The 12,760-nt window shown below is 40.1% G+C and overlaps 1 protein-coding gene across 3 annotated transcripts in view; it reads left to right on the forward strand.

Moving 5' to 3' along the window:
* The window catches only part of cluha (clustered mitochondria (cluA/CLU1) homolog a), a 37,978-nt gene that overhangs the window by 22,166 nt on the left and 3,052 nt on the right, over positions 1–12,760 (forward strand). For all 3 annotated transcript variants that reach the window (XM_080429534.1, XM_080429536.1, XM_080429535.1), the window contains exons 13-26: positions 842–943; positions 2,737–2,837; positions 3,683–3,835; positions 4,506–4,568; positions 5,444–5,688; positions 6,741–6,825; positions 7,314–7,467; positions 7,907–8,046; positions 8,504–8,584; positions 8,686–8,811; positions 9,129–9,250; positions 9,340–9,433; positions 11,688–11,822; positions 12,501–12,574. In XM_080429534.1, coding sequence (XP_080285660.1) covers positions 842–943; positions 2,737–2,837; positions 3,683–3,835; positions 4,506–4,568; positions 5,444–5,688; positions 6,741–6,825; positions 7,314–7,467; positions 7,907–8,046; positions 8,504–8,584; positions 8,686–8,811; positions 9,129–9,250; positions 9,340–9,433; positions 11,688–11,822; positions 12,501–12,574 — 1,675 coding nt within the window. The remainder of the gene's footprint in view (positions 1–841; positions 944–2,736; positions 2,838–3,682; positions 3,836–4,505; positions 4,569–5,443; positions 5,689–6,740; positions 6,826–7,313; positions 7,468–7,906; positions 8,047–8,503; positions 8,585–8,685; positions 8,812–9,128; positions 9,251–9,339; positions 9,434–11,687; positions 11,823–12,500; positions 12,575–12,760) is intronic.

Genomic DNA, 12,760 nt, shown 5'->3' on the forward strand with positions numbered 1-12,760 from the left:
GTGCCCTGAGACTGACCTTATAATACACTGTGATGTTAGCTGCAAATTAATAATGGGTGTGTTAGATTTAAGTGTGTGTGTGAAAGTGCATTGTCAATACTGTTGACTATGCTTGCACATTGGCACACCCTTGGCTCTGGACACACCTATAGCCAATCTACCACGGAAATCCCATTGCCAATCTTCAAGCTTACCACACGTCACAATGTGACAGCTTGTGAGCTTGTAGGTCTGCTATTTTTGAAAGTTTGGTTGAAAGTGGTTAAATAAAATGTCTCTCTGATAGTAGAAAGTGTGTAGTCTGGGTACATATCTAATGGACCGTATTTATTTACGTAATCATGTGGTAAATTGTTGGTACTACTGTATGAAGAAGTGCAGTCATTAATGGTCTCTCTCCACCTGGTTAGCTGTCCCTGCGCTGTCCTCAGCCCACAATGGGAGTGTGCATGAACTGGGGTGGGGGCCACGATATGACCGATTTTTAAACACAATAATCCTCCCTTGACTTTACCCAGCCAGTATGCTCCCCGTATGTTACTTTGATGGAAAATAATCCTTGATATTTGATGATTTGCATGCCATGCACCCCAACTGATCCTAAACCTCCGTAATCTGCTTGTTCAGTAAACAAGGCCGACCTCATTTCTAAATGTGGTTTTATGTGAGTTTGTGTTCAACAGCATTGTTGTGGTGGTGGTGGTGTTTTTTTTTCTGGGGGGTTTTGGGTCTTTTTTTGCAAAGTCGTCAATTCATACAAGTTTTGATTTAAGACAATTACCACCATTAACTTTTCTTGTGTACTTTTTGTCCCATGAACTGAATTTGGTATCCTATCCAGACCCCAAGAGTCGCGAGGTGGTCCTCAACGCCTGCAAGGCCGTGGGCTCCATCAGCAACACTTCATTTGACATCCGTTTCAACCCTGATATCTTCTCCCCAGGTATGAACCACAACCATGGGCCTTTTTTTGTGTAGGGGGGAGGGGCTTTTTGGGCCTATCCAGGTTGCAATCACATTGGTTTCTCAAGTCAAACAAAACACACATGGAAACAGATTTTTGGGGAATCCAATTTGAACCACATTCCCATGTGGTTTGGAATGTGTTCAAATCTGATTCCTAAAGACGTGTCTCACAGTCTGGACACTGAAGTGTGATTTACGGTGTTGCTCGCCGAAAAAAGCCGGTGCGATGCGCTATGAGCTTGTAGATCGGCTATTTTCGGAGAGTGAATATACAAATCCAATCTGATCACTTGCAAATAACAGTGTGGACAATCAGTCCTAAAGATGAGGTTTGAGAAAAAAACACATTTGCCCGTAGTCTGAACAAAGCCTTGGTGGCGTATGACAAAGGGACAGTTTCTAGACTTGTGACGGTGAGCAGGCTGAATTATTATTATTAATATTAATATTTTGCTGTACTGTAGCCGGTCATAACCTCTCCAGTGACTGTGGGATAATTTGCGGAGGCCCTCCACAGAGTTGAATGTTTTGTTTTTGTTGAGGATCCCCGAGTTCTGTGCTGAACCTCCACAGACCCCCAGTGGAGCTCTGCCCTCGCTGCATGCACCACACTGTAAACACATGGATTTAACTTCTCAGTCGCTGCATGCACCACACTGTAAACACATGGATTTAACTTCTCAGTCACTGCATGCACCACACTGTAAACACATGGATATAACTTCTCAGTTGCCATGAATTATTTCTGTCATTTTTAATACAAATTAAAAGAGTTTTAGAATGTGTCAAACATTGATGTTCAGAAGCACCTTACATAAAACCCTAGTGGTCTTGGATATTTTAATAAAAGCAAAGGTTAAAGCCTCAATCTGCTATTTAACTGGTTGGCTGTATAGCAAGAACATTTAGGTTTAGAATGATAATACCTCAACTTAATTCTACATGTTGTGCTTATTGTTTAGGAAACACAGCACTATAGTGTGGAGTACTACTCTCACGCAGTTACAAAAATCAAAAATCACAGATTAGGACAGCCTCACTTTAGAGGTGTAACGATATAGTAACTGCATTGAATTGTTTTTTTGAATTTTCAACGATCTACTGTATCGATATGCAAACAGAAAAATATCGTATCGTTTGACTTTGTATCGAATCATTCTGCAATGCAAATAATCGATTTTATACTTGTGTGTTGTATTTAGCAATTTTAAGATGAAAAAAGATAAAGAGGGGTTTAATTACTTTTCCATTACATATCGCTACACTTGGTTTATCGATAAATGTGTGTAATCTCTGTTTTCATGTCAAGGTGTGGGTTTGTCCATATGTGTTCAAATACAATGTCCGTATATTTGCCAGAGAATCACTGTGTTTACTTATTTATATCCATAATAATTCATTTTCCCCTTAAAAAACCTGCACTATCCACACAGATTTTTTTTTGCTAAATAGTTACTGTATCGATTTTAAATCATTGAATCGTATCGTATCGCCATGCATTAACCAATATCGTCCATGTATCGTATCGTCAACCATGTATCGTGATGCGTATCGTATCACTGTTAAAATGTATCGTTACACCCCTAGTTCACTTTAAAGCACAAACATTATATTTTGGTAATGCTTCCTACAGCTCTCCCTCAGAGCACCAACCAGCAGTGTTTCATTTATGTAGAATTAGTGTGCTTGGAAGTGCTAAGGGAGGACAACATGATGGTATGTGCTCCCAGAAGAGATGACCTTTTGAGTGCTTTTTCTTTTTGTGTCTAGGAGTGCGTTTCCCAGAAGATGACGCTGAAGACATCGTCAAACAGAAACAGCTGCTGAAGGATGCTGCTGCTTTCTTGGTGTCCTGCCAGATCCCTTCATTGGTCAGTGGCAAAGCACTTTCGCTACTAGTTGTTGCATATTATTGTAATAGTGCGTGTTTACATGGGGTTCATATCGCGTGCCACAGTCTTAATTGTAACTCCCCATTGTAACTCATTGAAGTTCCTGTTGTATGATTCCGACAGCCCACTACGCTAGCTTTTGGTTAGCAAAAGGAACGTTTTTGGTTAAAATTGTGGTTGAATTTTGCTGCTAACCACTGGTAATAACCATGTTTTAAAAGCAGTAATACCATGGCTACCGATGTTTCACTCACTTTTACACACAACACCCTAACCGTGGTATTATCACTTATTCACTTTTTTACCACAGTCTCATGTATTATTGCATTGATGTAGATTACGTGCAGGTAATTGTTATGAATATTTCCTCATTTTGGATTATATTATTATAGTATTATAGTATATTATTATAGTTCCGTAGATCAGTGGTTTTCAACCCTTTTCATATCAAGGCCCATTATTTATTTGGCATTTGAGCCACGTACCACCATTTGATGAGATTTAGCCTCTCGGACCCAAAACGTAGAATATTTTGTTATCGTTGGATATGATTTTGTCCACAATTCCATGCTGTATTGATGTTGGTACCAATAGGAGGGAAAACGTTGATCAAAATAACAATTCTTTAATTAAGTAATGCAGACAATTATTTAACTCTTGAGAGCGTAAAATGAAAGATCTATAAGGGTCCATTTGGTTACCAACTCCATTTAGCTGGGGACCACCTGGAACACCCTCAAGGACCACTGGTGGTCCCCGGACCACTGGTTGAGAACCACTGCCATAGATGAATGTTGTGGGTGTCTTTGTGCTTCACTGTCCAGGTGAAGGACTGTTTAGACCACAGTGCGTTGCCCATGGACGGCAGTACACTCACAGAGGCCCTGCACCAGCGGGGAATCAACGTCCGCTATCTGGGCACCATCCTAGAGTTCGTGGACAAGACGCCAGCCAGGGCCCAGCTGGAACACTTCTATGTAAGTATCAGTCTGATCCATGTATGTGAACGGAAAATGTATAATCCTATCCTGTGCTTCACAATAAAAATATTTGAAACCGTATCAATCTGGACTGGATTTTGATTGAATACTTTATTAGTCAGAAATGTAAACGGCACGTGGCACAGTCAGACATTAAGGCTAACACAAAATGGTCCCGGGGACTTGTTTCCATTGTGGTCCTACGTATGTTGTATGTCCTATGGAGGCAAGGAAATACTCGCAATACTGCGAAGGAACAGCAAAGATGTTTTTGTCTCGTCAACAATAACATCAAGCTGTGAAACTAAGAGAGGGCTTATATTTAGAGCAACTTTGAACTCTGGCGTCCCTATTTCGAAAGAATCTCATGAAAAGTGAAAATTGCAGATTTATAAACTTGTAGTTCTGCTATTTTTGCCACATGACACTGTCATTACAACAGAATATAAAATAGCGCTTAAGTGGTTTAAGGGTAACTTCACTGAATATTTAATGTCAACCACTCTGTTGTAAGAAAATGAATGCAGAACTCATTGGAAGGCGTTACGTTAGATTATCACATGCTCCCTTTTAAAAAAAGAAATCTAATGCAGAATGATACTCTTTATTAGTATTAGTAGTTATTTTTGTATTAATGATTTTTCTTGCTCCAATTCTGTGCCTCTAGAGAATAGGAATCACTGAGCTCATCACCAGGTGTGCAAAACATATCTTCAAGACATACCTCCAGGTTGGTGCCATTTGGATCAATGATTTAATTTACTGTGTGTGTGTCAGGGATCTCATGGATTAAAGTTCTCCACAGAAGTCGTGCACCGAAAATAGCCTATCTACGAGCTCACAATGCGCCTTTGACGATTTCCAGTTATTAGTTATTTTAAGATAAAAGGTTAATTGAAGTGTTAAAACTAGCAATAGATTAGATGAAAGAGTGTTTGAATTGGTCAAACTAGCTATAGAATGCATGTTCAGAAGCATCTTCCAAGAAAATGTAACCTAATGATGGAGATATCTCATAAAAGCAAAGGCTTCAATCTGTGATTTCTTCAACTGGAACTGGAACATAGGTTTGGAAAAATATGAACAAAGCATCATAATTCTACATATTGTGCTAATTGTTTAGGAAACGGCTCTTGTGTGGGATTTAGCTTTAAACCGATCTGCTTTTACTCAATGTGGTAAAACCACCTTTTATCAGGTGGGTGGAGTTGTCTTAGGATCTCTTCTATTTTTTATAACTTTGTTACCTGTTACAGTACTTATCCACTTTGTGCCTTTTGATCTCTTAGGAAACTCCTAGGATTTAGAACATTGGTTTAGAACCGTGGTTCTCAAAAATAGCAGATATACAAGCTCACAGCGCGTCACTTTGTGCCACGCTGTGCGCTTGTACATCTGCTATTTATTTTTTACATCTTTGAAAAATCTTCAGTGTTGAATAATCTAGATTTTTTTCTTTTTTTAAACACAAATCTTATCTTCTCCCTGGCACATTAGATTTTTAGATGGTGGGGGGTCCTTGGCATGAAAAAGTTTGAGAACTAGTGATTTTAGAAGGCATTTTGTAGAATCATGTGGTAAAACCTCCCTTTGTGTGTTTTTCAGGGCGTGGAGTTGTCTGCACTCTCTGCGGCCGTCAGCCATTTCCTCAACTGCTTCCTAAGCTCCTTCCCCGACGCCGTGGCCCACCTGCCCCCAGACGAGCTGGTGTCACGCCGCAAGAACCGCAAGCGTCGCAACAGGGTCCCCAACGGCGGTGACAACACGGCATGGGCCAGCCTGACGCCCAGTGAGCTGTGGAAGAACATCGTCTCTGAGGCCCAGAGCTATTATCACTTCCACCTGCAATGGTAAAAAACACTGCGTCTGTTAAAAGCTACAGAACAGTTTGAACCCATTCAATCCGGGAACATCTGTGTCATAATAAGATTTATTTTGGCTGTTCAAAAATAGCAGATATACAAGCCCATAGCACGACACTGAGTGCTGCGCTATGAGCTTGTATATCTGCTATTTTTGATAAATCATGAAAATGTGTGAAAATCTTTGAATATATATATATATATATATATATATATTTTAAGCGAACATTTGTCAAATGTTTTGTTCCAGGGACCCCCCAGAAGCAAAGATTTGAGTTACAAATGTTCTAAAATGACAGAGATGCGTTCCCGGATTGAATGGGTTAAGCACTTAAAAACCTATGTACTTTTACCAGAGTCCCCCAGGGCTCTATACTTTTTTCCTCCCCATCCACACCAAATATCTTTGCCTAAAATAGTTGATTTGCGTTGTGAGCTCGTAGATCAGCTATTTGACCTACATATCGTTGCTGTTGGGCAGGAACCGCTTCTCTCCATATTCTAACTTTTTGTGTTTTTTCGTATATTCATGCCGTACTTGATCACACTACAGCGTAACACAAAAGGATCAAAAGTAGCAGATCTACAAACTCGAAACGTGGTGCGAAGTGGCGCGTTTTGAGCTTGTCAATGTGCTACTTTTGATGCTTTGAAATTTGAATGCTGAAAAGTAACATACTTTTGATGCGTTGAATTTGAATGCTGAAAAGTAACAATTTTGGACATATTAGGTTTCCCCCCGACACAGACGATATCAAGTACAGTATAATACGTTTAAGTTTGTAATGTTTTTTCGCGTGCATAGTTAAAAGCCAGCAGGCAGTATATTGGATTATAACTATTAATTATATGTATTATATAAACTATGATTATAACTAATTTAGGTAGCTGGTGTTACCTAAATTTAACAACCTCTACAATCTGCAATGCCATCTTTAAAACATTCTAAATGTCTCTGCACAGTTGTTGTTTGTTTTACAAAGAGTGTGTAATTATAGGTGACACAAACATCATGTCTCTTCAAACATTTTCCTCTACAGTGAAAGTGTGGACCAGGCAGTGGAGAAATATGGCCTTCAGAAGTCCACTGTTCTCAGAGAAATATCCATCAAAGCTGGAATCCAGGTAACCACACTGTATCCATGCTCTGTACCAGTGGTTCTCAAACGTTTTCATTCGAAAGACCCCCAAAATTATAAATATTTGGCTGCGGACCCCCATCTCATATTTTGTGACAGTGACCCCCAGAAGCAAAGATTTGAGTTAAACATCGCTTTAAAAAAATAATATAAATATTCAAAGATTTGCAAAAAACGATTGAAAAGAAATAGCAGATCTACAAGCTCATAGAGCGACACTCTGTGCCACGCTATGAGCTTGTATATCTGCTATTTCTGAACAGCCAAAGTATAACATATGGTTAAAGTGGTTAAAATGATTGTGCCGCTATATTAACACATTTTGCTGGGGACACCCGGTTACCCCCCTCAAGGACCCCTGGGGGTCCCCGGACCCCACTTTGAGAACCAATGCTGTATACATACTGTTGATGGTCTCTCCTCTTGTTTTGTGGTGATGGCTAATTGAGTGTTTGTGTTTCCATTACGTTGCAGATTCTGATCAAGGAGTACAACTTTGACAGCCGTCACAAGCCTGCGGTCACTGAGGAGGACATCCTGAACATATTCCCTGTCGTCAAGCACGTGAATCCCAAAGCCTCGGACGCCTTCCACTTCTTCCAGAGTGGACAGGCCAAGGTGCAACAAGGTGATGAGAATAATGCACATGCATGGATTCCATTTGGATTCCATAGAAGCCAGCATGTCTAATATGGAAGCATGTTGCACAGCGAAAATAGCCAATCTACATTTCTCGCAATGTGAGCTTGTAGATCGGCTATTTTCCATTATTATATTAAGATTGGAGCATTTTAAGTGGTCAAGGTTAAAGCTACTAAAACGCCATAATTTTACATATTTTCTTAATTGTTTAGGAATCAGCGCTAGTGTGAGGGGCTCCTTTCAACACTGTTTCACAAATTAGGACTCCATGGTCATGCAAACACTTTCAGTCGTGAGATTTAGCTTTAATCCACATGTCTTGAATGGGTGATACTTTGGTGTAGAGTAGTATTGTAAGTCACTGGCTCGGTTTTAATCTGCGTTTCTCCTTTTTGAGTGCTTAACGATCATGCGATGGTTTGCAGGTTTCCTGAAGGAAGGCTGTGAGCTGATCAATGAGGCTCTTAATCTGTTCAACAACGTGTACGGAGCCATGCACGTGGAGATCTGTGCCTGTCTGCGGCTGCTGGCCCGCCTTAATTACATCATGGGAGACCACGCTGAGGTAGGACTGTCATTAGGACACACACACACACACACACGTCAACTAGGGCCGTCCTCAACTAAAGACATTCTTAGTCGACTTAATAGTCATAGGGATTTCTCGACTAATCCATTAGATGATCGTCAATAAAATGGGTAAAATTGTGTTTGCCACATCCAATCATGCAGTGACCAGCCTTGTCCGGGTTGCTGAGGTTGAGAACTGAACATTCTAATGTTGATTTCACAATGACCGCTGGCTTTTTTTGTTTTTTGTAGAATAACGTCTTATTTACTCTAGTAATTTGGTATGCTTTTATCCATGCACGTCTTATTTACTCTAGAATCTAATCACCTAACAAAGTCTTGATCATCTAAGACCAAACCAACAGATGAATCAATTAATCAACTCTGCCATCACAAGTTGGAATGATTCCGAGTCAGGGACATTGAATGAAGGTTGTCTTTTTTTATTCCAGGCTCTCAGCAACCAGCAAAAGGCCGCTCTGATGAGCGAGAGGGTTATGGGCATTGAGCACCCCAACACCATTCAAGAATATGTAAGTTCTGTTCTCATGCCCTCTGTTGGTACTGTTCACTTCATGCTAACAGTGTTGAACATGCCTCAGAAGAATGAATGTACATTCCGTCTACTTCCCAGATGCACTTGGCGCTGTACTGCTTCGCCAATGGCCAGCTGTCCACTGCCCTTAAACTACTGTACCGTGCACGGTATCTCATGCTGCTGGTGTGTGGAGAGGACCACCCAGAGATGGCACTGCTCGATGTGAGTAGTATAGTCTTCCAACCATTGTCTGTACTGATTTCAACAGGGCTCAGTGCTTTTTCAATAGTCTGATGGTTGACAGATGGAAACTGCTTCATAGTCTGGTCGGAATGGCTTTTGATACATGGGTTGGGTATGGCTTGCCTTGTACCATGACTACTGTCATCATTAGGTAGATACATGGGTATGGCTCGCCTTGTACCATGATTACTGTCATCATTAGGTAGATACATGGGTATGGCTCGCCTTGTACCATGACTACTGTCATCATTAGGTAGAAATGGCAGTTACGAGTGTTGTCCTCTCTCTCATCACAGAGTAACATTGGCCTGGTACTGCATGGAGTCATGGAGTACGATTTATCTCTGAGGTTCCTGGAGAACGCCTTGGCTATCAACACAAAATACCACGGAGCCCGCTCCCTCAAGGTGGCCCTCAGGTGGGGAGAGACTATTGTCATTCTAAATGGTTATAGGACAGCGATTTGCATGAAGATTGAGCATCACTGTCAATTTGTTTGTTTTTCAGTCATCATTTGGTCGCAAGGGTTTATGAAAGCAAGGCTGAATTCCGATCTGCGCTGCAGCATGAAAAGGAGGGCTACACCATTTACAAGAATCAGGTAAAACACATGGAGAATTTTCTTCTGATTTATGAGGGTCTGATCACACTACAATGATATTTGCGTTTATTGCTATACAGGCGTTTTGGGCAGGATGTCCTCCAAGAAAATGTAGAGAATTTGTTATGTGAATCTATGAGATTGTGAGTAACTTGAAAGGTTGGTAACTGGCTAATTGCATTGTCAGCCTGATTATCAATAAGACTGTCATTGAAATGCTCTGATGAAGGCTCATAGCGAAACACGTAAGCGCTCGTTTATTGGTGTGTTTATGGGAAATGTGAGCACTTTGTCCTCCATTGATTTGAAATTTTGGATGTGCTACCTTTTGGGGATTTTTTTCAATTCCTACTTTTTATATGTACTGTATAATGGATTTTGGGTCTAGCACCCCACTGAGAAAACCCATTGTTGATGCGCAACCACTTTTTCTTATTTACTGATTATTGTCTGTTTGACACTTACTGTATACAGTAGCACATGGAAGAAGGGTGTCTTTCCCCATTTGTGCCTATTTGGACAATAAACTATTTGCTATGCGGTCCTGGGCTTGTATTATCATTTTTTATCTTTTGAGGATTCAGCCCCCCCTGTGAGTTTAAATCATGGGTGGGAAACAACCTCTTTTTTGATCTACCAGACAGTTGATCACTCTATTGAGGTGATCAATTGGGTTGATCAAAAAGAGTCATTATTAACCATTATTGTCTGATGAGCATAAAACGTACCTTTTATTGTTCATATAAAATTATTGATTCATTCTTTGTTAGGTTTTATTATTAACTCATTCACTGCCGGAATTATTTCTGGCCGCGTTTGCCCACTGCCAGAGATTTTTCATTGAAAAAACAAAGTACTCAGGAGCCGAGATACAGAATTTTTAAGTTAACAAGGAAGTGGATGGGAGTCTAGATCTTCGAAAAATCATATCTCCTTGGTATTTGGGTCAAATTGGAAAAAAAAAAGAAAAAAAAGATTTTCTTTTTACGTCCTAGGCAGGTTTGGTAATTGGATAAAATTACGTTTTTTACGTCATAGGCAGGGAATGAGTTAAGTTGACATATTCTATGCTTGTATTATTCTAAATTGGCAGCCTTATAATAAGACGACAAGACGTAAAAGCAATGGTGGTTTTCACTGTCTAACACTGAGTGATCACATCAGCCTTGGAAAACAGCCATTTGATCATGTGCAAGAAAGGTTTGCCCCCCCCTGGTTTATAGGATTATGAAGGTGGATTGAGCAGGTTTCAGTCCATTACACCTGGATTTAAGTTGTCAGTCGCCATGACTGATTTCAGTCATTGGTATTCCAATAGAAGCCAGCATGTCTTCTATGGAAGCATGTTGTGCAGTGGAAATGGCCTCTCTACAAGCTCTCGATGCATCTGCGATGCATAGAGAGCTTGTAGATTGGGTATTTTCGGTTAATATTTTAACTCATTGCCTGCCATGGACGAATTAATTAGTCAAATTCTGCTATGGCCCAGCCTGCCAACGACGAGTTTGGACGAGTTTAAAAAAATATATATATATATTGATATATATATATATATATATTTTTTTTCACACAGAACCAGAGATAACGCCATCCAAAGATGTGCTGCTCCATTCACTCCCTGGTTAACTTATTGCTTAAAAATGCTCTATCTCTGCTCCTGTGTACTTTTTTTTTTTACACTATATATTTTTGGCAAAACATGCTATTTTCAACTTGCCACAACTATGGAACGGATTACCGCTATCGGATATTTTTTTCTCACATTCTACGAGACCCCTGTGTGTGTGTGTAATGAGGGGATTCACAGAAAATATTCCATGATTTTTCAAAGGTTGATAAAATCGCTCGTTTTTGCTGGCAGTAGCGTAACACTATTACACTATTACTCTGGCACTGGCAGTTAAAGAGTTAAGATTAGAGCATTTAAAGTGGTCAAACTAGCAATTTGTTCTGAAGCACCATAAAACCCTAATGGTTTCGGATATTTCATAAAAGCAACGGTTATAAAGCCTCAATCTGTGATTTCTTCACCAGCTTGGCAGTATGTAGAACAGCAGGAACAATATTACTAAAACATTATAATTTTACATATTGTGTTGTTTAGGAAACAGCTAGTGTGGGGGGCTCCTTGCACACTGTTTCACAAATCGCACATTGGGACACAATTTTTCAGTCGTTGAGACTATTATTTTTGCTCTAATCCATGATGATTAGGGTAAATGTGCTGATCAGATGGTTGCTTTGCCCTCCTCAGGTGGGCGAGGCCCATGAGAAGACCAAGGAGAGCTCAGAGTACCTGAAGTACCTCACCCAGCAGGCTGTGGCTCTACAGAGGACCATGAATGACATCTACAAGAACGGCTCCAATGCTAGCATCATGCCCCTTAAGGTGACCATTTATAATCTGGACGTTTTCATTGTACTGTGATTTAAGCCTGCAAGGTTTTGCAATGACGCTTCAGTCCAGGAATGCATCTACAAATGTCTTCTAAATTCTAACAGGTTTCTATATCAGTGGTTCTCAAACTTTTTCATATCAAGGACCCCCAAAATTATTATGTATTTGGCCGCCGACCCCCATATCAAAATATTTTGTTCCAGGGACCCACAGCAGCAAAGATTTGAGTAACAAATGTTCGATTGAAAAAAAATATATGTATATTTAAAGATTTGCACAAATCTTCACGATTTTTCAAAAGATTGCTATGAGCTTGTAGATCTGCTATTTTTGAACAGCCAAAGGATAGAAATAATGGTTATAGCTAAGATCTAAAATGACACTGATGCGTTCCCGGATTGAATGGGTTAAGTTATAGTAGTAGTGTGATGGTGTCGCTTGGCGGAAAGAACAGATCTACAAGCTGACAACCCAAGCGACACCATCATGCGATGGCGTTAAGGTTGGTGGATTTGTGTAACAGTTATTCTCTTTCTTACTGTTTATTTCTATGTTATTGTTTGTTTGAGGAACCAAAACCAAATAATTTTACTCTTATGTCCTTGTGTGTATAATAGTGTAACAATCAAAATGTTGAATCAGTTTGTGACATAGTTTCATGTGTTGTAGTTCACAGCTCCTAGCATGGCTAGTGTCCTTGAACAGCTCAACATCATCAATGGCATCATCTTCATACCTCTCAGGTAAAGTGAGAAAACGCTATGTCAATAACCACATCTCCTAGGCTATTTCCAATTCTATTTGTTTCCTCTCATGATGCAACACTGCATCACGATCAACCACTTAAATATACATTGTTGAATAGTCTTGCGTAGCCAAATGATCCGAGGTCTCCGCCTAGGCGCCTACTGATGCATCTGGGGAAATCT

This window comes from Gymnoscopelus braueri (genome assembly GCF_963280865.1).
Source record: "Gymnoscopelus braueri genome assembly, chromosome: 5".
NCBI classification, from domain to species: domain Eukaryota; kingdom Metazoa; phylum Chordata; class Actinopteri; order Myctophiformes; family Myctophidae; genus Gymnoscopelus; species Gymnoscopelus braueri.